At 45.1% G+C, this 24,897-nt stretch overlaps 3 protein-coding genes and 1 long non-coding RNA gene across 7 annotated transcripts in view; 2 read left to right on the top strand and 2 right to left on the bottom strand.

Moving 5' to 3' along the window:
• Nucleotides 1–7,089, bottom strand: part of CNBD2 (cyclic nucleotide binding domain containing 2) — a 61,089-nt gene extending 54,000 nt beyond the window's left edge. The window contains exons 1-2 of one of the 2 annotated variants that reach the window (XM_070588211.1): nucleotides 6,668–7,089; nucleotides 3,565–3,618 (exon numbers count right to left, since the gene is read on the bottom strand). In XM_070588211.1, coding sequence (XP_070444312.1) covers nucleotides 3,565–3,618; nucleotides 6,668–6,940 — 327 coding nt within the window. In that variant the 5' untranslated portion in view covers nucleotides 6,941–7,089. The remainder of the gene's footprint in view (nucleotides 1–3,564; nucleotides 3,619–6,667) is intronic. The other variant, XM_070588213.1, reaches the window with a different exon arrangement.
• SCAND1 (SCAN domain containing 1) lies at nucleotides 6,379–7,903 on the top strand. Its single transcript, XM_070588216.1, has one exon. It carries the CDS (start codon nucleotides 7,157–7,159, stop codon nucleotides 7,667–7,669), a length of 513 nt encoding a protein of 170 aa, XP_070444317.1. The 5' UTR covers nucleotides 6,379–7,156; the 3' UTR covers nucleotides 7,670–7,903.
• Nucleotides 7,904–8,992: 1,089 nt separating this feature from the next.
• The window catches only part of PHF20 (PHD finger protein 20), a 143,736-nt gene continuing 127,831 nt past the window's right edge, over nucleotides 8,993–24,897 (bottom strand). For 2 of the 3 annotated variants that reach the window (XM_070588207.1, XM_070588208.1), the window contains 4 exons: nucleotides 23,281–23,476; nucleotides 17,872–18,277; nucleotides 15,903–16,086; nucleotides 8,993–11,535 (listed from right to left, as the gene is read on the bottom strand). In XM_070588207.1, the coding sequence (XP_070444308.1) occupies nucleotides 11,393–11,535; nucleotides 15,903–16,086; nucleotides 17,872–18,277; nucleotides 23,281–23,476 (929 nt within the window). In that variant the 3' untranslated portion in view covers nucleotides 8,993–11,392. The remainder of the gene's footprint in view (nucleotides 11,536–15,902; nucleotides 16,087–17,871; nucleotides 18,278–23,280; nucleotides 23,477–24,897) is intronic. The other variant, XM_070588210.1, reaches the window with a different exon arrangement.
• The window catches only part of LOC139078067 (uncharacterized), a 51,864-nt gene continuing 40,544 nt past the window's right edge, over nucleotides 13,578–24,897 (top strand). Inside the window, exon 1 of the long non-coding RNA XR_011530800.1 lies at nucleotides 13,578–13,955. This is a non-coding gene — a long non-coding RNA (uncharacterized lncRNA). The remainder of the gene's footprint in view (nucleotides 13,956–24,897) is intronic.

The raw sequence follows: 24,897 nt of genomic DNA, 5'->3' as shown, positions 1-24,897 counted from the left end.
AATCATGTCTATGGACAAGGAGGTGGCAATTTATAGCAAAAGTTGCCATTCAGTCATTTCTCTATTGGGAACGTAGTTTAAGGAATTCCAGGTATCCCTTACTAAAACCCAAATTCTTGCTTTTCAAACTCAGAAATCAAATAGATTTGATAGTAAAAGATACTTGTAATCCAAAGTACAGAAAGAGCCTTAAGCACTAGGTGATTGTCATTATTTTAGATTTTTTTTTTTTTTTAGATTTTTAAATTTTTTCTTTTTCTCCCCAAAGCCCCACGGTACTTAGTTATATATTTTTAGTTGTGGGTCCTTCCAGTTGTGGCATGGGGGTGCCGCCTCAGCATGGCCTAATGAGTGGTGCCATGTCCACGCCCAGGATCCAAACCAGTGAGAGCCCTGGGCTGCCGAAGCGGAACATGTGAACTTAACCAACTGGCCATGGGGCCAGCCCCTGTCATTATTTTAATAATGAAAAATTGGAAATAATCTAAGTATTCAGCAGTAAAGGAATCGTCTTTTTTGTTTGTTTGTTTGCAGCCAGAGTGATCTGAAAATACACATGTACAAAACTGAAACTCTAGGGGCTGGCCCAGTGGTGTAATGGTTAAGTTTACATGCTCTGCTTTGGTGAGCTGGGGTTCACGAGTTCAGATCCCAGGCGCAGACCTACACATTGCTCATCAAACCATGCTGTGGGGGTGTCCCACATACAAAATAGAGGAAGATTGGCACAGATCTTAGCTCAGGGACAATCTTCCTCAAGTAAAAAGAGGAAGATTGGCAACAGATGTTAGCTCAGGGCCAATCTACCTCACCAAGAAAAGAGACCCCCCCACAACTCTGGTCATCTCACTTCCCAGCTTCAACACTTTCATGATAAAGTTTTAACCTCTTTTTTTTTTTAAGTATGCCCTTTTTTGGTGAGGAAGCTTGGCCCTGAGCTACCATCTGTTGCCAATCTTCCTCTTTTTTTTTCTCCCCAAAGCCCCAGTACACAGTTGTATATCCTAGTTGTAAGTCATTCTAGTTTTTCTATGTGGGATGCCACCACAGCATAGCTTGATGAGCACTGTGTAGGTCTGTGCCCAGGATCTGAACTGGCGAACCCCGGGCTGCTAAAGTGGAGTGAAAGAACTTAACCACTTGGGCATGGGGCCGGCCCCTAAAGCAATATCCTTTATATCGAGAGTCTCCTAAAACACAATCTACTCACATCCCCCTCCTATGTAAAGTCCTTCCACAGTTACCTATCATCCTATGTTAAATCTGGATTTGAATCCCATCCTGCCACTCAGTGGCTGAACCTAGACAAGTTAATCACCCACTCAAGATCTGAATTTCTCATCTGTAAATAAAGTGTCACATATACACAGATGCCCAGGAATGGTTGATGATAATAGAAATGCCTGTGCCTTTCTTTTTTAACACCACATACTAGAACTTACACATTCAAATAAGTGTCATCCCTTCATTACTATTACCACTTGAAAAAATTAATAAGGCCAACCTGGTACCAGTCCCTTTACATATATTTTCTCTTTGACCGTTCGGAGCCATTCTGTGCGGTAATTATTATCCCCAGACTCAGAAAGAGTATATGACTTACCTAAAGCCACATTACAAAATAATTCATAGCAGCTTTCTCTGTGATAGCCCCAAGTTGGAAATAACTCAAATGTCCTTCAGTGGGTGACTAGTTAATCAAACCGTGGTGCATCCACACCATGGATTACTACTCAGCAATAAAAATGAACAAACTATTGATATACACAACAACCTGGATGAATCTCCAGGGAATTATTCTGAGTGAAAAAAGCCAACCCCAAAAGGTTAAAGGTTATATACTGTATGATTCTATTTATACAACCTTTTTTTTTCTGCTGAGGAACATTAGCCCTGAACTAACATCTGTGCCAGTCTTCCTCCACTTTATATGTGGGTCGCTGTCATAGGATGGCTTATGAGTGGTATAAGTCCGTGCCTGGGATCCAAACCCACAAACCTGGGCCACTGAAGCAGAGTGCAGTGAACTTACCCACTACACCACAGGGTCGGCCCCTATATAATATTTTTGAAATGACAAAATCATAGAGATGGAGAACAGATTATTGTTGCCTGTGGTTAGGGATGGCAGGTAGGGGAGAGGAAAGGATGTAATTATAAAGTGGCAGCACGAGGGATCTTTGTGGTGATCAAACATTTCTAGGGGGCCGGCCCCGGGGCCAAGTGGTTAAGTTTGCGTGCTCCGCTTCAGCAGCAGGGTTTCGCCAGTTCGGATCCTGGGCGCGGACGTGGCACCGCTCATTAGGCCATGCTGAGGCGGTGTCCCACATGCCACAACCAGAGGCACTCACAACTAGAATATACAAAAATGTATTGGGGGGCTTTGGGAATAAGAAGAAGGAAAAAAAGAAGATTGGCAACAGTTGTTAGCTGAGGTGCCAATCTTTAAAAAAAATTTCTAGATATTGTGGTAGTAGTTGCAAAAATCTGCAAGTGATAAAATTGCATAGGCCTACACACATACACAAATGGTGGCATATAAAACTGGTGAAATCTATGGGGCCAGCCTGGTGGCGCAGCGGTTAAGTGCGCATGTTCCGCTTCTCAGTGGCCCAGGGTTCACCGGTTTGGATCCCAGTGTGGACACGGCACCGCTTAGCAAAAAGCCATCTGTGGTAGGCATCCCACATATAAAATAGAGGAAGAAGGGCATGGATGTTAGCTCAGGGCCAGTCTTCCTCAGCAAAAAGAGGAGGATTGGCAGTAGTTAGCTCAGGGCTAATCTTCCTCAAAGAAAAAAAAAAAAACTGGTGAAATCTGAATAAACTCTTTGGATGGTATCAATGTTAATCTCCTGGTTTTGAGATTGTACTATAGTTATGCAAGATGTTCCCATCGGGGAAAACTGGATGAAGGGTGCATGAGACCTCTCTGTACTATTTTTGCAACTTTCTATGAATTTATAATTATTTACAAATAAAAAGCATTAAAAAAACAAGTATCAGGGCCAGCCTGGTGGCATAGTGGTTAAGTTCACATGCTCTGCTTCTGTGGCCTGGGGTTCGCAGGTTCAGATCCCAGGTGCATACCTATGCACCACTCATCAAGCCATGCTGTGGCAGCATCCCACATACAAAATAGAAGAAGATTGGCAGAGATGTTAGCTCAGGGAAAATTTTACTCAAGCAAAAACAAGAAGATTGGCAACAGATGTTACTCAGGGCCAATCTTCCTCACTAAAAAAAAAAAGTATCCAGGCCTCTTTTCCGCAACCCATAATAGCATGCCATCTAAAGACAGTAGAGTTTCTGTCTGAAAGAGGCTCAGACTCACATTAGAGCTTTCCCTTCACAGGAATAGTCTGCAATCCACTGCTCGTCCTCTTTCCCTTAAACAACATTTACGGAGGGTCAACTGGGAGTCAGCCGTTGTGTTAGAAGCTAAGTGATGAGAGTTGAATGATTTATGATTCCAAGTGAGCTCCCAACCTAGTGCTAAAAAAAAGGCTTAATAAGACCACTGGACTAGAAATCAAAAGAATTCTGTCCTCATGGAACCACTTACTAGTTTTTTCATTTTGGACCAATCCTTTGCCTCTTGGTGTCTTGGCTTCTCAACCTGCAAAATCAGGAGAATAAAATACGTATAAATATATATCTTAAACTTAATCTGGGCCCTCTGGGTGGGTTCAAGGACATCTGGAAATTACTTGAAACTGTATGCAGAAGTATCTAAGCGCATCCCTCTTCTAAGAAGAGGCATTATAGCTTTTTTTTCAGATTCTGGGGGCTTACTGAATCATAGAGGTTCGAATAACTGAACTGGAATTTTTTTCTTTTTTTGAGGAAGATTAGCCCTGAGCTAACATCTGCTGCCAATCCTCCTCTTTTCCTGAGGAAGGCTGGCCGTGAGCTAACATCCGTGCCCATATTCCCCTATTTTATACGTGGGATGCCTGCCACAGTACGGCTTGATAAGCAGTGCAAAGGTCTGCACCCAGGATCAGAACCAGTGAACCCCGGGCTGCCAAAGCGGAACATGTGAATTTAACCGCTGTGCCACTGGGCCAGCCCCTAACTGAATTGGATTTTGGATTTAACCTCTAAGGCCCCTTCCATTCTAATGTTCCACAATTCTAACAGATCTCTAAGATCTTTCCTTCCATCTCTAACATGTATACTATGATTCCAACAGGGATGGAAGAAATGGACTAGAGATCCAACATTCCATGATTCCAAATACCACAAGAGTTCATTCCCTTTCCTGAGAGGACAGGATTCAATCTTTCAACACGGAATTCCAGGCTCTTTATGATCTAACCTCCAACTGCCCTTCCAACCTCAGCTCTCATCCCTTCCCCAGGCCCCAACCACTCCTCCATCCAGCCTGCAGTTTCCACAAAGTTTTGCTCCTTGGTACAGGCAGTGCCTTCTACCTGGAAGGTCCCTAACTCCACTCGTTTTCTTCTTGACTCTGTCAACTTAGAAAAAAGAGGGAACTGCAAAACAAAAGGAGAGCGTTTATTTGGGGTCTTAGAATTGCAATTTGGAGAACACAGGTTCTGGCAGTAGCCAGAAAAGCGGCCCCTGAGGAGTACAAGTCAGAAGTTTTTATCAGCAAAAAAGAGGGCCCAGAACAATGACCTCAGTTGTTTGTTAGGGAGGGTAAATTTATGTTACAGTTTGTTGGCTTACTCAAGGACAGCTTGCTGATATCACAAAAAGTATAGTTTTGCATAGTCCTTCAGAAAGTCCTTTCTCGGCAAATAACTCCCTTTTGACAAGTCAGCAAGGTCAGCACAGTTTCATATCTTTAACAAGATGGAGTCCAGGTACAAAATGGAGTCACTGGTGTCAATGCATTTCACGAGTCTCAGTTTAAAGGTCCCCTCCCCAGGGAAGCCTTCTACGACCCCTCATCCTTGCAGCAGAGCTTGTTGTGCTCCCTTGGCCCCGGATACACCACCTGTTACACAGGCACTAGGACTGCTGGTTCAGCAGGGCAGCAAACCCAACCGCCCAGGGCCCAGGCAGAGGAAAGAAAGGTTTGAACCAGTAGGTGCAACAAACTCTAGGCCCATTTTCCCACCTCTGAAAAGAAAACAGAGAAAAACACCAGCTCTAAGGAAAACACAACCTGAACGCAATAGTAAATACAAACATCATTCTATTTCGGAGCACACCAGAGTGTGGTGGGGATTGAGGCCAATTGGGACAGAGTATCTTGTCTAAAGGAAGGAGACTCAACTCAGCCCCAGCTGATTGTTAACTGGCAGGAAAGCCGGTTGGTCCAGTGTGGCCAGCTTGTCCACTTTTTCGAGAAAAGCTGGAAATCCAGATTTGCACGTGAAATCTCCCAATTTTTACATCAGTAACTAAAAAGCATTAAAGACACATTGTGATGACTTTCAAGATTTTCAGGTTCTGTAAACTGTTCTGTGAGGATCCACCTCTACTCATGCAAAAGAGCACATCCTATGTGGGAGGCAAGTTTTCCATCAGGGCCACTGATGTGTTGATGCTTGTTAAACAGGTCCACTCAATCTGCACAAAGCTCAAACGGACCGCAAGGGTCATACAAAACCTTTCCTATGGGACCCTTGTCTCTCTCTGGGCCTTATTTTCCCTATCTGTTAAATGGGGATACAAAATATGTTTGTGAGTCAGCTGTCAAACAGAACATTATCACTTACTGAAGGGCTGTCAGAGCCACATGCTTTTACCTACATCATCGCACTGAATTCTCCTAACTTCTATGGGGTAAGTTCTATTACATTTACATTTTATAGATGATAAAACCGTAGCTCAGAGACAGAGAACAATTCACCTAATGAAGACAACAGCAACCATTTAAAAAGCCCTTTCTTTCCAAGGGCTTTACTGACTTAATCCTCTCAACAACTCTGACCTAAGGCAAATAAACCCTGCAATGGGAACTTGGGGATTCAGCCAGGCTCCAAAAGCCCAGCCCCGTGCTGTTCAACAGAAATATAACGTAAACCATATACGTAATTTAAAAATTTCCTAATAGCCCCATTTAAAAAGTAAAACGACACAAGTGAAATTAATTTTAATAATATATTTTATTTGACCCAATATATGCAAAATATCATTCCAACATGTAACCAATATAAAAAATTACTGAGATATTTTACATTGTTTTTTTCATACTAAGTCCCACCCGTGTATTTTACATTGGAGCACATCTCAACTGCAAGGAGCCACATTTCAAGGGAGTAAGCACATGCGGCTAGTGGTCACCATATGGGGCAACGCATTTACAGTGTATTTACTAATTCTAAAGTCAAAAGCAGAGCCCACAGAGCCGTCTGTCTCTTGGCTTCAGAGGACACGCAAAAAAATAATAACGGCAAAGAGTTCTTGAGCATTTATTTTGTGCCACGGCAAGGGCAAGTTTTACTAGGCGTGTGGAGGGCCTCACACACGTTCTGTTTCGTCCTTCTAGCAATAAGGTGGGCGCTGATGCCCTCCTCTTTTGACAGAGGGACAGAACTCCCCTAACTCTGGCCCGCCCCCAGTGCCCGACCGCCATCCGGCTGCCCCGCTCCCCCCACCAGCCGGGCTCCAGGCCCCGCGAGTCCTCGGCTCGACGTCATCTAATCAGGATCAAGTGAGGAGGCGCGCACGCAGGGGCAGGCGCAGGTCACCTGCAGCGAGACGCGATCGTAGCGGATAAAGACCCCTTTGAGGAACTCCTCCTTCGGCTTCGGCTCCAGCTCCCACTCCTCCCACTCCTCCTCCGACTCCTCCTTCTCGAACTGGTGCACGGACGCGCCACCATCCCGAGGCCACCACGTGCTTCCAGTGGCCTGCCACTCCGCGGTCGCTCCCGCCTTCGGATGCGCCTCGCGAACGCTAGGGGGCGCCACTTCCGGGAGCCGGGGCTCGGCTTCCGGGCGTTCGCGCGCAGAGTTCAGCATGGAGGAGCGAACGGAGACTTCCGCTTCCGGCCTCCCCAGGCGCTAAGCTGGTGCCAGTAGCTCCGGCCCCCCTCGGTCCCCCAGTGTCCGCCTCCCTCGGCGCGGCGCGGCCTCTGCGCTTTGGCAGGACCCGTCTCCCTCCTCACCCCGCCCCCGTGCAGACGCAGTCCTGAGCGCACAGCCGCGGAACAAAGAGTGACGTCCAGAGCCAGCGTCATGGCGGCAACCGAGCCGAGCTTGGCGGCCCCTGGGAGCCCCGCGCCGCTGCCGGAGAAAGAGGAAGGAGCCGGCCTGAGCTCAAGCCCGGAGCGTAACTCTGCGGGCTCCTCGTCGACCCCTGAGGCCACACCGCCTGCCCTCGAGCCCCCCAGCCCTAACGCCGCGGTCCCCGAAGCGGTTCCTACGCCTCCCGCGGCGGCCCCCGCGGCCCTGGGCTCCGCGCCGCCTGCCGAAGCCGCTCCGCGCTCCCCCGCAGGCCCCGGCGGCTCCCGGCCCGGCCCGGAGACGTTCCGCCAGCGTTTCCGGCAGTTCCGCTACCAGGATGCGGCAGGCCCGCGGGAGGCATTCCGACAGCTGCGGGAGCTCTCCCGCCAGTGGCTGCGGCCCGACATTCGCACGAAGGAGCAGATCGTGGAGATGCTGGTGCAGGAGCAGCTGCTCGCCATCCTGCCCGAGGCGGCGCGGGCCCGGCGGCTTCGCCGCCGCACCGATGTGCGCATCACCGGCTGAGCGGCGGAGCTGCGGGCGGCCCGGGCGCTCTCCGGTCTGGAGCCATGATTGGGCCCCGGGGCTTGAGCCGGGCTCACTACTCCGCGTCAATGAAAAACGAGTTTTGGCAGTTCCTGTAGTCTGGTGTGTCCCTTCCGTTCGTCCTTGGTTTATTTTCCCCGAGAAATCGACCTCCTTTCTGCCTGGTGGCGAAACCGAGTTGGGAGCCCGTGAGAATAAAGCCTTTGTTTCCTATTCGCTTGGCCTTCGCTGGCTTTTGTGGGATCATTGCTTGTTGACTAGGCCTGGGTCTCCACCACATCTGGGAAGTTTTTCTCCTGCGCGCTTCCAAGGGCCCCGCTTGGGGTTCTTTTTTTCAGTTGGAGTCTGTGTGATGAAGGTTCCAGCAACGTGGGTTACACATTCGTCCCTACCTCTCACTAGCTACAGAGGGAGCTTGTTTTCATACCTGAAAAGATAGATGATAGTGATACGCCTTATACGTGGTTGTGGTTTGTGGGATTGTGCAGGCAAATAGCTGGCTCTCTTGAGTACTTAACTGGTCACCTCTGTACCAATACTGCCGCCAACTTGCTCCACGAGTGTGCCCTTTGGGCACAGGCTTCCCAAAAGGCCCAAGCTCTAGGTCTGTTTTAATGCAGGTCCTTGGAGAGAGAGGCTAGTTCTTGTTGGCGAGTTCTAGTTTAAGCTTCCAGACTCACCTGCCTTGCCAAATTTTAGGCCTCTAGAAGGGTTTAAGCAGCACACCTAGTGTGAACTAATGGATAATTTACATTGCTGGAGCTATTTAATGTCTGTCCAACTGATTTTATTAAGAAGCGTAATTGTTTAGAAAGGGAAGAAGGAATTTGGGGGAGGTAATAGGGAAGCTCTCCTGTGAAATCTTAAAACTTGAGTCTTCTGCTCATCCAGGAAGGAGCTAATTGGGGTCCACAGGCAGTTTGGATTGGTCTCAGGAGGGTCCTGATTGCAGTGGGTGCCATCTCTTAATATAAGGAAAGCCAGATCTGTCTTCCCTGCAGTGATTTCAACAATCAAAATCAAATAAGCCTGCAGGTCACACCACAAAGTAGCCAGTCTGGGCTACAGGCTGGTGTGGGGCATTTTACTTTTGAATATTAAAGACACTTAAATGAATTCAAAAGTATTTTGCATACTTTCTTGGGATTTAGCATCTGGAGCTTGAATCTGCCTCCCTGCAGAAGATAAATGTTTAGAATGTAAAAGCAGGCTTCCTTTAAAAGGTAATGTTTATAAAAAATTAAGTGATGCATATTAAAAATAGAACAGAGAACTTCGTAAATCAATAACATGACTGAAACATAGCAACAAAAATCTTTTATTTTCCCAAATACAGATACAGAAGTTTGCATGTTTTGCAAATATTGCTTCAAAGCAATATTTCTATATACAGCGCCTTCTGTTCTAATAGCGCGTAAACATAGATATGTATCCACAGTGCAATGTTGGCTCATCAAGGGTCCACCTTGCTTACACTCAGTCGCTTAAAAAAACAAAATGATTAGTCAAACCAGAACTGTTTTTGTCAAGGCAATTTTTTATAGATGGATAGTTTTTCTCAAAAGAAAACTTAGGTAGTGTACATATTTCTAAATGGTAACAGTAATATTTGCAAATAACAGTTTCCAGTGCTCCAACTTGGGGTTAATGCAACCTGACCCAGGAATTGGGGATGGAGCCCCTCAACATGGCTTTAAATTAGGGAAGCACACTGAGGTTATGAGAACTTGGAGTCATCCCTGCTTCCCTAAGGACAAAAGTCACAATGAGTGAAATGGGATCATTTCCTTTACAAAACTTAATAAACCCAGTAATGGCCACTTGGCAAAATTAGGGTAATTCAGTTTCTGCTTCCATCTTTAAAAAAGACATAAGATTGACTTCCTTAACGTTACAGCTTCCCCAGATGTGATGTTCAAATGTTATTTTCAGAAAAGGAAAATTAGTAATCTAATACAACAGTCATGCCTCACAGCTGTGGCTACAAAAAATCATCCTGTTTCCTCCCTTTTCAGACAAGCATCATACAATTCTTATAATGTGGCTGTCTGTCAAAACATAGATGCCATGTACACTCCTTGAGCGTTTCTTCCCAAACCAGAAACACCAATATTAGCAATGGGAAACAGCCTCTTTGGAGAGGAATTGTGTCAGCTTTCTTTCAGATGTCATAGCCACGTATATTCCCTCTGATGGATAAGCTACAGCAAGTCAATTTGTCCTAAATTCATTTTATATCAAATGGTGAACAAATCACTAGACAGAACATTCCCTGAAACAGATCTTGATATAGAGGCCTTCAGACCAAAATGACCTGTGCCTTAAAGCTTAACCACTACAGACGTCGCTGGAGATTCTGTCACCGCTATTAATGGCTACTTCACGTTTACATAGTAAATATTTGCAGCATATAACATTACAGATTCATAAACCCATAATTAACTTGTGAGTGTTAATGGACAACTGTGCTTTGATTTTTGCCTTTCGTGATAAGAAAACTAAATGGTGAAACAGGTCACTCCTCAAAGCATGGAACATTTTCTTTAACTTTCTCTAGTAAGGAAAAACAAAACAATAGAGCAATTACACGTGGAAACGTAACCTGCAAGAGTAACAAATATTGTCTCAAAGGATACAAACTGTACCTGGACCGTAAGCAGCATAATCACCTTGATCTCACAAAATAATACAAACAGGAAATCTAAAGTGTTAAAGTATATTAAAACAATTCTGAAAATGCCGACTACTGAACATACACCCTTCAGGGAAGCAGAAAGCGGCACATGTAGAATCTGAAGTTTGTTTACAACAATATAAAATAAAGTAATTCCCCAAACCACATTTTTTGTAACAAATCTTTACAGTGGAAGAATTCAAAATTTGGGGAAACATTTTTTGGACATCAAACGGAACTGGGAAGCTGTCAATATTAAGAAGTGGGTAGAAAATGCTGTCCTTTGGGTTCCAGACCCTGCCTGCTTCAGTTTGGAATTCCTCCTAGATTCTTATTAGAGTGAGATTCTAGTTCCTCCACAGGCTGTATGGGCTCTGCTACGAAAGACACAACCCAGCCAACTCTGGGGTGAAAACATACAAAACTTGTCCCCGGTACCATGAAGTCATGCAAGAGATGTGGTGAGAAAAGTGAAGAGTCCTAAGGAGAAGGCAGGGCAGCCAAGGCCTCTGCTCCTTCCCAACCTCCACAGATTGGTGAAGTCACGACATTCCCACGGAGCTGGAAAAATGAAAATGATGCCGGTTGCCTAAATCCAAGCCAGGCAGAAACCAGAAGGCTTGGCGTGTGCCCCAACCTGACAGAAAAGTCAATTAAATAAGCTGCAAGTTGAATTTACAACTGTTTCCAACTAAACTTTTTTGGCTCTCATTCCATTTATCATCAGTGGCACGATTTCAAGTGAAGTTTGTGCAAAAAGACTCACTCTCCATTCAATGATGTGCACAGAAGAAGGGAATCTCAAGAGTCTATTTGCTACCTTCTTGGTAGGCTCCGAGATCAGAGTGCCCTGCCCTCCAGCAGCCAAAATGGCCTCTTTTCCAATGTCCATCACACCCCCTGCCCAGATCCCTGAAGTCAGTCGGTGTCACGTGCATTCGGCATGCTAGGTTTATTTATTTAAATATGCGAAGCTCCTCCTGCAGGTGCCCCAGGATTGTGCCCCCATTAGTTTTGGGTGCCCAGTTTCATGTTGAGCAGCAGAGTGCAATTTGCTGCACCTTGCCCAGGTCCATCAGCAGCTGCTTGATGCAATGCTTCAGCTGTGGAAGTCTGGCCAGCGGCTCTGGGGGCTCCAGTTCCCCCGTGTAGTCCAGCCAGCTCTCCAACACTGTAAGCAGAAGAGAGAGAAGACCCAGTGAGTTCCCAACACTTGATCTGCAAGAACATCAGCAAGGACTCCAGCACCTTAGCCATCTGAGCACTCATGGGGGGCGGGGAGAGGGCCATTTCAGGCAACACTGACTCATCGCCCTCCTTACAAGTAGTATTCCTAGGACAAAGCTCAGGTGCTTTAGAGCAGTGCAGTTCAACAGAACTTCCTGCAGTGATAGAAATGGTTTTTGTCTGTGTTTTCTAATACAGTAGCCACTAGCTGTGTGTAGCTACTGAGTACTTAAAATGTGGCTAGTGCAACTGAGGAACTGAATTTAAATTTTATTCAATTTTAATTAACTTAAATAGCCATACAGAGCTAATGACTACTGTATTAGTGCAGCTCTAGCATCAAGAAGGCTTTGCAGGACTCACCTTTCTCAGTGTTACTGCCCAATCTTTTTTTTTGAGGAAGATTAGCCCTGAGCTAACTGCTGCCAATCCTCCTCTTTTCCTGAGGAAGACTGACCCTTAACTAACATCCATGCCCATCTTTCTCTACTTTATATGTGGGATGCCTACCACAGCATAGCTTTTGCCAAGCAGTGCCATGTCCACACCCGAGATCCGAACCAGCGAACCCCGGGCCGCCAAACTGGAACATGCACACTTAACCACTGTGCCACCGGGCCAGCCCCTGCCCAATCTTTATAAGGCTTTCCCATGTTGGAAATCAGAGAGCCTGGTGTTTTATCCTCCTATTAAGAAAATGAGAATCTAAAGGGACTTGAAAAAGTCTACTTTTATCACCATAAATTCTGATTTGCTTCGTATTAATTCCTATCACTAGCACAGAATACTCTGATTTTATTTTCTCTCTTTAAGTATTTAATGTAAGATGTCCAGGTACTAACACACTTGATTATAATTGCTTCAATACTGAAAAAGCTGTCTTCCTCCTGAGAGCAGGGACTTCTCTATGGAAAGATGTTTGTTCTTTCCCAAGCCACTCCCTGAAGCTCTGGCATTTTGGAAGAGTCCATCTTGGAACCTTGCATCTTTGACAAGAGCCAACCCCTCCACGGAGGCCCTGTGCTTACCTTGGCCTGCCTGTAAACTTTCTAGCCCATGCACCAACCTGTACAGAGCATCTTTTGGACCCTGGAGCCAGAGGAGCAGAAAGAGGAAGACCCACCCAGTTCCTGTTCCTCAAGCAACTTGAGGCCTCACACACAATCCTCTCCCCTCCTCAGACTCGGCCACCCACCTTTCTTCCTATCTTTCTAAATCTTTTGCTCCTGGCAAGTTACTTCTCAGGGAAGCCTTCCCCAACTCTACACTCTGAATCTAGTCCCTGTTTTACGGGTGCCATGCTATCGCATGCTCTCCTCCTTTGGAGCACTTACCATGGTTTGTAATTATATATAGTGGGATGATTTAATTAATATCTGTCTCTACCACAAGACCAAGCTCCATGAGGGCAGAGGCCGAGTCTGCCTTGCACTCAATTGTGCCTGGAACACAATAGACACTCAACAAAGGCAGTGAGAGAACGTGGGAATGGCCTAGCAAAATGCCCCGCTGATGGCCTGGGCTCCACAGAGCTTACCTTCCCCCCCTCTCAGATTTCTTAGTCGTATTTGGAGGTTCCAAGGAGGAACCTTCCCTCTTCCATACCCCAACAAGTACAAGGACTTGAAAATAAGAAAAATAAGACCACCTTCTCAGACCTGAACTTGAAAACCAAGAGTAAAGGATCAAAGTCATATAGGAGTGACTAGTGACCTCCCGAGCAATAAAAACTCCATAGTGACCAGTTTCAATACATTATTAAGTCTTAAAAACAAAACAAAAACTGGAAGGAGATAAGAGGACTGCTCAGCAAAAAGGCACAAGTATAAATGGAGAAAAGACCCGAAGCCAATGCTGGACAAGTTCCAACTGAGACAAGTCAGCGAGTCCGTCCTTGACAAGATGATCCTACAATTGCTGAGAGGCCCCTCCTAAGGTCACCATAACTACCTCAGATCTGGTTCCAGGCTCACTAAGACATCCCTTGACATTGTGGTGACTGAGGAGGCTTGCGAAGGGAGAAAGGGCACCAGTGTGCAGACTAGAAGACAACAGTCTCTGAGCTTGGTTAAAAGGAATATTTGGAGCCCCTAAAGCAGAAGCCTCCTCTCTAGAGCTGCAGGGCTGAAGACCAGACCCAGAACTGTGGCAGCCAACAGCATCTCCTCTGGACCCTAGCATCTAGCAGGCCAGCCTTCTCTCTGCACCATCTGCGGTACCATCACCCCAAGTTTCTCTTTTAAAGAAGGTCAAGAGCTTCTCAGCAGTATAATGACTGCAAGCAAGGCAGAAGATTACAAAGGTAAAGTTCCATTTCAAATCCACTCTCCCAGACCCTCTGGATAGAGGCCAGTGATCACTAAGGTAACTTTTTTTCTTAAGATAATATTTCTATTGCTAAAAGATTCAATATTTTCGTGGTCATTAAACATCTTTTGTCTTTTAGTTTTATGATACTGTTCATATAAGCTAAATAAATTATTAAATAATAGTTAATATTAAAACAATGACTTTTTAAAAGCATATATATTAGTCAATATAACAGCTTACTAGGCTTTTTAAAAAGGAATATTGTATCCAAATTCCTATAAAAGCTGAGCTTATCTTGATGGTAATTAGATGAACTGAAGAGAGTTCACTCCCTACCACAGTAGAAATAAAATGGGATTCTGATGAATCTTAATTAAATGCAATGCAACAGTCTATTTACCTGAATAAAATCTTTAAACTTTATAATTGATTTTCATGCTTCCTCGGTAACCTCCCTGGGCCTGGAGGATTAGAACACGAACAGAGTTTGTGGCCCCAAATCAGCGGGACACATACGAGGCCCTCTGGAAGGCCAGAGAAGGGAGCCCAAGTTTCTCATCCCCACCACACTGCCCACTCAGTGAGCTCAGGGCTGGAGCCCGAGCCAGCGGCGGGAAGGACAAATCAGTGAGTTAGAAGTAGGGAGACTCTGACTTCTGCCCTAAGGGCAGGTTCCTTTGCCAAAACAGAACAGTTCACCCTGTTTCCATGGTGCTAAGCCTCCTCTCAGGGACCCAGAGCCACTCCTACTGCCATTCTCTCAAAAATCTACAGTTTTCAGTCTGGCACTGATCCTCTTTCAGCTTTCCAACAGCAGGGTTTGCGCAGACAGTGGCATCAGTTACAATTCTAAGGAGCCCAAGAAAACCTTTCAGGAGTAAAAGAGAAACAGAAATGCCCTCATGATGGACCCTGAATTAGCCTCCCATTCGTAGCTCCCCAGGTTTGCTTCAGGAGCCGGACGTCCGCATGAGGGCCTGTAGGTCTCTCTTTCTCTCACTGTCCTCCAGCAGGGCAATCCCCTTTCCAGTGGAGCCAGTCCTCTTATCCACCCTGAGTCACCTGCTCTCCAGCGGAAAACATCACTCTCTTCAAGGCTCTGCTTCAGTCCCAGGAGTCCCAAAAGCCTTCATGTTACTGCCTCCCCTCACAACAGTTCTCCCCTGGTATGGCCTCAGCCATACACACGTCCTGACCACATCTCGTGACCCTAGCTTGTGTAACATATGGCATTTTTCTGAGTTATTTCATCTAAGTATGTTTTATATCCCCAATTACACTAATAATAGCCTGACTGTACTCAGAATCCTCAAACAGAACATTTATTTCTTAATCGGGCTCCATGTTAAGGATGAACACAAATAATTAGGAAATAAGTGAACAATCAAGAAAGAATTTTGTCTTCAAAAACCAAACTGCCAACTTCCTGGGGATCAAAAAAGACTGAACTTGATCATGTTCATCATCACAAGTTCAGTCCTCCAGGCCCATCTGTTACCACTAACATCTGGGAGAAATACCCAGGGGCTACACAAATGACTCAATCAAGTTCTTAAATCTCTACTGATAAAGAGAAAGCTTCATCTTAGATTTTACCAAAGGCTAAAATAAAAGTTCTTTTCAGATGAATCCTCAAACATCCTAAAAACTCAATTAAGTCAAAGTTTCAATTCCCCACAGAACTTGGTTAGTTAAGATTTTCTCAATCATACGTTGCCTGCAGGCCGAGTCCAGCTGCTCTCCTGCACATTCTCCTTGCAGAAGGGACTGGGCAAGAGAGGCAGGACCCCTGGCATCATGAATATTATAGAAGTGCCCGATAAAGACTAAAAGTAAGGCTTGCTCATCTTGAGGGGAGAAGGGAGGTGAGTGAGACTGAAAAGAAGAGGAGGCAAGACTACAGCTGTCCCTGGAGAGCCAGACTGGGGGTTCAGAAAGCAGCTGACTCGGGCGGGCTCACAGTGCCTCCCAATAGGCAGGGAGCCAAGGAAGGAGCCCTACCATCAAGCTCCTTCTCAATGGAGTCCATCCTATGCGTGACTTCATCCTGAAGGGATTCCACGTGGGTCAGCAGGTTAAACTGCCACTGGTGCTGGGTGCTCAGCAGCCCCTCTCCGCCTCTGTCCAGCAGCTTCCGAGCAGGGGCTTCCTCTGGTAGGACCTTTTTAGAGACATAGTCCCTCACCTGGGGATGCAACAGCATTTAAGTTACTGAGTGGAGACAGCTCCCAGCCCCTTCTCCAACCAGCCAGTGTTTGCAACTATCTGAAAAAACAGTTGCAGTTGGAATACTCCAAATCTCTATCTCCCTTTCCTCCTTCTCTCGGGCACTGAGCAGATGCATGCCTGCTGTACCCATTGTAACCACCTCAGGGCAGCACAGACCTCTGGCTCAGAGGGCCTCACAGCTGCCTCCCAGTGACTGGCCCAATGGCCGTAGGCCTGAAGTAGCCCTCAGAGAATGGCTTCCAGAGCCCTGAGATCAGAGTAGAGCAGGGCGAGTGCAGACAAGGTCATATGTGGGAGTCAGACAAACTAGTATGAAGTCCTAGCTCTGTGTCTTGCTGAATGTGTGCACCTGGATGAGTTACTTCACCTCTCTGAGCCTCTGTTCCCTCATGGGAAAGATGGAAGTAGTAAAACTTACTTTAAAGATACATAAGGACGAAATAGGATAAGGTCTACAAAACACAGTGCCCACCTACGGTCAGCCCGCCATCAGGCTGAAAGAGATTTATGACTCTGATTGCTTTGTTTAGGCCCAGTATTTCCTGATTTTTTTTATTACATGCCAGAGCCACTAGGAAATCTGCCTAGTCTGCAGGATCACAAGTCTTTTCTGGAGTTTGTGATCTCAATCTTTCATTCATTCATTTGAAATGAAATAAATCCTAGCTAATATTTATTTAGAGCTTACTATGTGCAAAGCCATGTGCTGAGAGCTTTTCACAAATATGTTGCGCAATAACTGAGAAAGCACTGTCACTGGCCTCATTCTACAGGTGGGTGAGGAGACACGTCTGAGGAGGTGAAGTGACCCACTCAGAATAACACAGTGAGTGAGTGAGCCCAGACTTGAAACTGCATCTGTCTCTAAACACTGTATCTTTATCAGCCTTGCCCAGCACTGTTTAGACATGGGCAAGGGCACAGACCGAATGAGGTACAATACAATGCCCACCCTTGAGAGGCTTATAATCTAGGACACTCCCTCTCGGCAACATGCAGCAACGTATTTAATGCTGGTGATACCAACCCGGAGGGTAAAGTCAGAAAGTAAGGATGACAAGGCTGGAGAAGCTCTCAAATCACACCAAGCCTCACTGACAACTGAGGACAGGGCAGAATGAGACCATGAACAGTTAAAGATGACAACACTGACAAGAGGATGACACAAGGGACTCCAGAAGAGAATGAATTGAATAACAAAAATTAAGAGTAGCTCTTAGGAAAACTGATGAAACCAGCAAACATTCTGACAAAACGGACTGTTCTTATGTCAGGGCTACAAAGTTAGAAGCCAAAGTAAAGCTGTCATAGAACTGTATTGAAAACTTACACCCAACAAAACACTTGACTCATTCTCTGCTCATGCTAAGAATTAGCATCTAAGTGCAATTATAATGCAAATTGTGTTAAAGAAAAAATTCATTTTCCTAACTTAGTTTCATTTATTATCAAGTTCCAATCACCCTTTTCTCCTCGCTACTTCCCACCTCTCCAGTCCCACATCCACTGACTATGCCATTTTGTGGGCATTTCCCAGAACCAATGGTCTTCAGTTTAAGTGGGCTCTCCTGACTTTGCACCCATTTTAACAGATCAAAAAACATCTACGATAAGCAAATTTAAATATAATTTTACGATAAATACAATTTTATAATAAACATATTCCACAGAACATTAATCCTAGGAGAACTTACAAGCACTCGAACAGTGAATTAAGAACAAGTACAAGCGAGCCACATACCTTTGGGGAGCTAGGTTTGGGATCACCGTCCCCTCTGCTCCTGTCTTGGTCTAGAGGCCAGCCCAGACGTGGCGAGAGGGAATCGTCACCGTTCTCGCGGAGGGGGTTGACTGCTTCGTCGAGGGCAGAGCCCCGGGTCTCCACCACCAGCTTCTGCTCCACAGCAGGGTAATAGGCGCGGGGCTTCTGGTAGCAGTGCTCGCTGGTGATATACGACTCCTCCACAGACCGGGGCAAGGGCAGGGACAGGGGCTTCTCCATCACCCCATTCAAAGTTCTATAGCTTGGGGCTTCCTCCTTGCTCTTGGCTTCAGTGACATGGATGTGTTTGGAATGAGATCTCCCCTCCCCTGAGTGCTGTTTCCAAGGCTGACACCACAGCTGCAGATCAGGATGCTCCCTGCTTCTGTTGGGAAGGCACACATGGAAAGGGCTTTGTAGTAACTGGGACCACTGCAGGGGCTTCTCACTTTCCAAACACTCTCCCAATAGGGAGAAGAGCTCCCACCTGGGCTATCTGGCCACAAACCACCACTTGCCAAGCAAGAGGGAAAGTAAATCCACCGGCGTCTCTGAGGAGACCACTTGCAGGCAAGCTCTGGCTGTGCATACTAGCAGTGGGTGGGACTGGACTTGCAGTCTTTCCACTCCACCGCTGCTTAGCAGTGCAACTGGGACAAGTCACCCAGCCAGCCTCATGCCCATTTCCTCTGTGCAAAACTGGGCTGACCATGTGTCTGCCATCAACCACCGAGTTTGATAAAGATTAAGTGAACTAATTTGAAGGGAAATACTTTGTTGGTGGCAAAGTGCTCTTCAAATGTGACTTAGTAAAAATAACCTTAACTTATTAATAAACAACCACGACCATCCTGGCATGCAAGGGCACTCAATCATAAAAACACAATGATGACGGGGGCTGGGGCAGGGGGCGATCAAAACTCATCTATGTATAGGCCATCAATAATAAAAGTTTAAAAAATTCTTCTAAAATCTATTCTCACCATTCAAAGAGAAATGTTTGTTACTCAAGAACAGGGATTCTGATCCTGTTCTGGACCACAGACTCCTCTGGGAATCTGTTGAAAGCTCTGCCTACATGTATGTGCACATAAAACTCTGTGTATGACTTTAGAATTTCCCAGAATCATCCACTGTTTGAGTTTTGACCCAATAGAGGGTCATTAACTTAACTTACTGGATCATAACCAATTGTAAAAAAGGAAAAATAGAATACAAAATATCAAGTGCACTATTCTGAGTAGGTGTTTTGTGAAATTTTAGTTTCAGTTTTATATGTGTAAGTGATATAAAATGTATTTATTAGTGGGGGATATATATTATTTGAAGTTTAAAAACACTACTCTAGATAAACTTCACTTTTTATCTCTTCTTTACCACCTGGAACTTCCATTATAACCCTTGATTTTTTTTATTTTTTTTATTTTTTTGAAGATTAGCCCTGAGCTAACATCCACTGCCAATCCTCCTCTTTTTGCTGAGGAAGGCTGGCCCAGGGCTAACATCTGTGCCCATCTTCCTCTACTTTATCTGTGGGACACCTGCCCCAGAATGGCTTGACAAGCAGTGTGTAGGATTAAACCCCAGGCCACCAAAGCAGAGCGCACAAACTTAACTGCTATGCCACCAAGCCGGCCCCATCTTTATCATTAAATGAAAGGCAGGAAGAAAGGAAAGAGAGGGAGGGAGGAAGAAAAATTGTGGGCTTCTGGAGTAAGGTCCATGGGTTCCCAGCAGTTCCTAGCTGGGAGGGCAGTGCCCTCCAGGGGTTGTTTGGAAACAAGTGGGAGGAGCTACTCACATTTGGTTCACAGATGTGTAGAAATATGCAGGGGCCTTTCTAATTGTTACAATGATGAAGAGGACTACTGGCATTTAGTTCATAGAATCCAGGGATGCTAAACATCCTATAATGCTGAGGATAATCCCACACGAAGAAGAATTATCCCTTCATATAATTGTCAACAGTACCTTCCCAGCTCCCAGTTGAGAAATACTAAAACCAGATCAGCAGGAAAGCATAAGCTTAACTCAACCAGTAATTCTCAAATGTGGGTACCCCCAACACTTTACTGAAGCCTTCTTGCAGAAATGGAATAGACCATAAATATGCAGGCATGAAATGATCTTACAGAACCTAAAATTCTGCTCCTAGGGGGCTGCAATTATCCTTTCTCACCTCTCCCACTCCAGCAATCCACAATACCACTCCTACACTGGAGAAGGAAACAATGAGCATCAAGGCAGCCTGGGTCCTGGGCCATCTCCAGCAGGGTATCACAGCCTATACCAGGAATCCAAGACCCCAGACACACCTCTGAAATCATAACTGCATCAGGGGAAATGGAGTCATTGTTAACTTTCAAGTCTACAATAGTCTGAAATCTGTTAACATGGAGCATATAAGCCATAGTATGGACCTCCTCTTGCATGAAAATCAGAAAAGTCTTTTTGTCCTCCCTCCTACAATTTTTGCCCTCCCAGCTAAGATCTGAAGTCCCGGCTACTACTCCAGACAAAGATGACCCTGGCCTTCCCTTGTAAGCCCTGTCAATCATGAAGAAAGTATGTATAAGACATGTATGCTACTTTTTAAATGACAATAGATGCTCTGAAGTTACTTACTCCCAGTTTTGTTTGCCTTTGAAAATAAATCCATCAGGCCACTTAAGAACAATATTTCTGCAAATGAAGATCCTAGAGCCTGTGACAGCAAGAGGCTACCCATGTGTACACAGACATACTGGGACCACCTCCCCCTATGCCAGGACCTTTTCTCCATATATAATGACTAACAAGATCTCCCTATACCTTCTGAACTGCTAGAAGTCAGATTTAATTCCAGTACAAAGTCACTGCTATAAAGACAAAGGATCTAAAACAGGTATTCAGAAGGTACAAGTTTCCAGAATACTGGATAGGGCCAGGAGCACTGGCATTTCAGTAAGAAGAAAGAGAACACCATCTGATCGAATCCTCAAACGAGAAGAAACAGAAAAGTTTACAGTCAGGAGCATCACCTGAGGTTTCCCAGGCGTTCCCACGGACCATCTTCTACCTACTTAAGTCAACTTCTGGCATCTCGTTAAGAAACTCATTCAGTATATATGGGGTAAAGCTTTCTGATTTTATAAAATGTGAGCGAATGGCTTATCTCTGACATCCTACCCAAGGCTGGCACTTGATTCAGTTAACCTCAACAGAGTCTGCGGCAATGTCAGCTGATGCCCCCAGCAACTATCCTCCCTTTCTCTTATACCCACCTGCACCCTCACACCTGAGCACATGGCTAGCCTCCCCTCAACTTAGGTGTATTCACGAAACTGCTTGCTCTTCCCTTTTTCTCTATTCTCCCACCTGGGAGCTGGCACAGAGTTGAGGTACAGGTGAGACTGCGTTGACCATGCAGATGAGGGTAACCCCAACGGAATTCCAGAGCAATGAGACAGAAGGAACCCAAGCCCCTAAGTCCACAGACAGAATCCTGGAGAAAGGCCACCTACATGGCTTGGACCCCTGCCTACCCCCGGACCACTGTTTATGTGAGAAATAAAATTCCATTTTGTTTTAGCCTTTATCTTTTGAGTCTTTGTTATAGCAGCTTAGCTTTTACTCAAATTAAAAGGTACTCTTGCTGAATATGCCCTGCTCAACCACTCCTCATCATGCCAGTACTTGAAGACAGGCCTTTGTGCACCAGAAGGCAAGAGAAAGCAGACCCCAATTCTGCCTTCCCAGGACTCTGACACTCTACCCTGCCTGATGCCAAGAGGCTTCCAGGACTAATCAACACAAAGAAAACCATGTCAGGGAGTGGCCTGTCACGTCTAACTCACTTCTGGCACTGGTTTGTCATTACCGATGACTTAACTAAAATGGCATCCTATGGGCAGGCTCATGGGAGAACTTAAGGAGAGATTTTTACAGAAGAGAAGCTATCCTTGCCATAGACTGTGCTAATACCAAAAGAAAATTCATGGAACCACTGAGAAGAGGCAGTTAGAAAGGTTACAATAAGTACTTGATAGGAGCCAGGACTGGATTTCAAGACCTGGCTCTACCCCTAGAAACCATGGGAGAGTAGCTGCCCCACTCAAGGCCCCAACTGCCCTCTTTGGTAAAGTGGGGATAGGTTATAAAAGCCAACAGACCCCAATAACAGCCAAAGTCTTTCTCAGCTTACATGAACTTAGGTCATCTGACACATAGAATGCAATCACAGAAGGAAATTCATGCTCAATGTCACTCCTCAAACTTCTGCCCATTAAAAGCCCACAGTCCAGCTCCAAAAGGCCTAAAATTTTTCTGCATGAGAGCACATCATCAAGAGACATACTTATTAAGGAACCACTATGCTGGAGAGCAGGCCTGCCAACAATATCTCTTCCAGTAGCTTTCAATTTTACTTTGTTTACCAATCAGGAATGTTTAGGATGAATGGATAAACAAAACATGGTATTACATACAAAAAAATATTATTCAGCCTTAAAAAGGAAGAAATGCTAACACATGTTACAATACAGATGAACCTTGAGGACAGTATGTTAAGTGAAATAAGTCAGTCACAGAAAGACAAATATTGTAGGATCCCATTAATATGGGGTACTTAGAGTAGTCAAATTCATAGAGAAAAAGCAAAATGGTGGTTGCCAGGGGCTAAGGGGAGAGGAAACAGAGAGGAGTTGTTTAATGGGTACAGAGTGTCAGTTTTGCAAGATGAAAAGAGTTCTAGAGATTAGGCACACAGCAAGGTCAATGTACTTAACACTACTGAACTGCACACTCAAAAATGGTTAAGCTAAGGGCCAGCCTAGTGGTGTAGTGATTAATTCACATGCTCCACTTTGGCAGCCCAGGGTTCACAGGTTCAGGTCCCAGTCATGGACCTACACACCGCTCACCAAGCCATGCTGTGTTGGAGTCCCACATACAAAATAGAGGAAGACTGGCACAGATGTTAGCTCAGGACAAATCTTGTTCACCAAAAAACCCCAAAAGGTTGAGATAGTAAATTTTATATTATGGATATTTTACCACAATTTAAAAAAGAAAAATCCCCTCAGAACTTTACACCATAACAAAAAACAAACTAAAGTATAAATACATATACCACATCTTGATTATGGTGGTGGCTGCAAGGGTGTATACATTTGTCACAACTCAATGGACACTTAAAATGGGTGAACTTAATTATATGTAAATTATACCTGAATACAGTTGATTTTTTTTTAAAAAGAATGTTTATCATGTAACTGAGAATTTTTAGCAAAGGTCTCAAGCTCATCTGTCTTACCATTGATTTTGTGGCTTTCTAATTTCTCAAATTTATTCTGCTCTCACACCATGCCAAATCAGACTCATCCCCAAAGCTGCAGGTGCCACACTTACTGCAAGATGCTCATCTTGAGCTGTAGGCCATGCAGAACCTCGATCACTCTCTGCACATCGCCAAGAAGCTGGTGGGTGGCTACAATCTTCTTGGCATTCTGGTGGGAGTAGTTCTCTTCTAAAAATGCCAGACCATGCATATGTCCCCTGCTCAACCACTCCTTGTCATACCAGTACTTGAAGCCAGGCCTCTGACCTAAAGCAGTGACAATGAGAGAGTTAATACTTGGCCTGAAGGAAACCCAGACTATTTCATCATCACACAGTTATCACACAAACTATTGGAAGGATGGATTGGTATGTTCAGTGTGTTCATTTATTCATCCAATATACATTTACTTGGCACCTACTATATACTAGGCTCTTTATTAGGTGCTAGCAATAAGGTAGTGAGTAAGGCTTGTAAATTGCCTGATTTCCTGGAATGGCCAGAGGTGGTATGGGAACCTAGATACCTCTTTCAATGTAAATCACATCATTCCTTCTCCTACTCAAATCTTTCAATGACTTCCTATTGCATACCTAAGAAAACCCAAAGCCCTAACTCCGGTCTAATAAGGCCTGCAGAACCTGGCTCCTTCCTGCCCTTCTTGCCCCAGCCTTACAGCGGCCTCCTTTCAGCTTCTGGTACACATCCAGCTCTTTCTGGTCTTAGGATCTCTGCTTTAACACTCTCTCTGTCTGGAGCACTACTCCCAAGGCCTCTGCAGGACTAGACATTTACCACCTCCTCAGAGAAGCCTTTTGTTATCTCCCAAGGTAAGAGAACCTCTTCAGGGGCTCCCAGTTGTTCCTTATCTAGTTGCTTTTTCCCCTCAATGCATTCATCCCTATCTAACATGTTTACTTGACTGACTTTGACAACTGTGTCTAGCCCCAACTCCAGTAAGAGCCAGAAGAACAGGAACCACCTTGTTCATGGTTGTATCCCCAGAATCTGGCAAAAGGCATCTTGAATGGATTTATCAAATGGAAAGAAGCCCCAAGTCCCCCTCCAACTGTCACCTATCACCTAACTAAATAGATGGTCAGGCCCCCTCCCTTCTCTAGACTTCCGTTTCCCATCTGTTGCAGTGACAGATGAACTGGATGGCTTCAGTGGTCTTAGTCATTACAGGGATCTTAGGAAGGAGTGAAAACACAACCACATGAGACTTGGCAGTGTTTCCTGCTCCAAAAGCCCAGGGAACAGCTTTCAATCAGACTGCTGTTCACCTCTCCATATTTGTAACAACCCTGAAATAACCCACATAATCCCTATCAAGGTCCCTGGACTCTTTCTGGCTTTACTAAGACACATGGTGGGGATACACTTCAATTCTATTAAAAACATTTTTAAGCAACCTTTAATGAATAAAGCTGTTAAGTTAAATTTCTGGCCCAAGACACTGCAGAGTCAAACACAGTCTATAAATATGACAGACACTGAGAACTCAATTCAAGGAGAAGCCTATTTACTGTCTTGGCAGAGTTGTAAAAGTTCAGAAAGTGCACAGGAATTATCAAGATACTGTGTATGATTGTAAAAACAGAAAAGTAAAAGGAAAGAGTGAGACAGTAAAGTAGCAGAAAGAGATTTTAAACGCTGCCCTAAGGAGCCCTCAGGATTATGCGTGG

This window comes from Equus przewalskii, chromosome 21 (genome assembly GCF_037783145.1).
Source record: "Equus przewalskii isolate Varuska chromosome 21, EquPr2, whole genome shotgun sequence".
Classification (NCBI taxonomy): domain Eukaryota; kingdom Metazoa; phylum Chordata; class Mammalia; order Perissodactyla; family Equidae; genus Equus; species Equus przewalskii.
The sequence above is the reverse complement of the archived record's forward strand: the minus strand, read 5'-3'. Positions and strand labels throughout refer to the sequence as shown.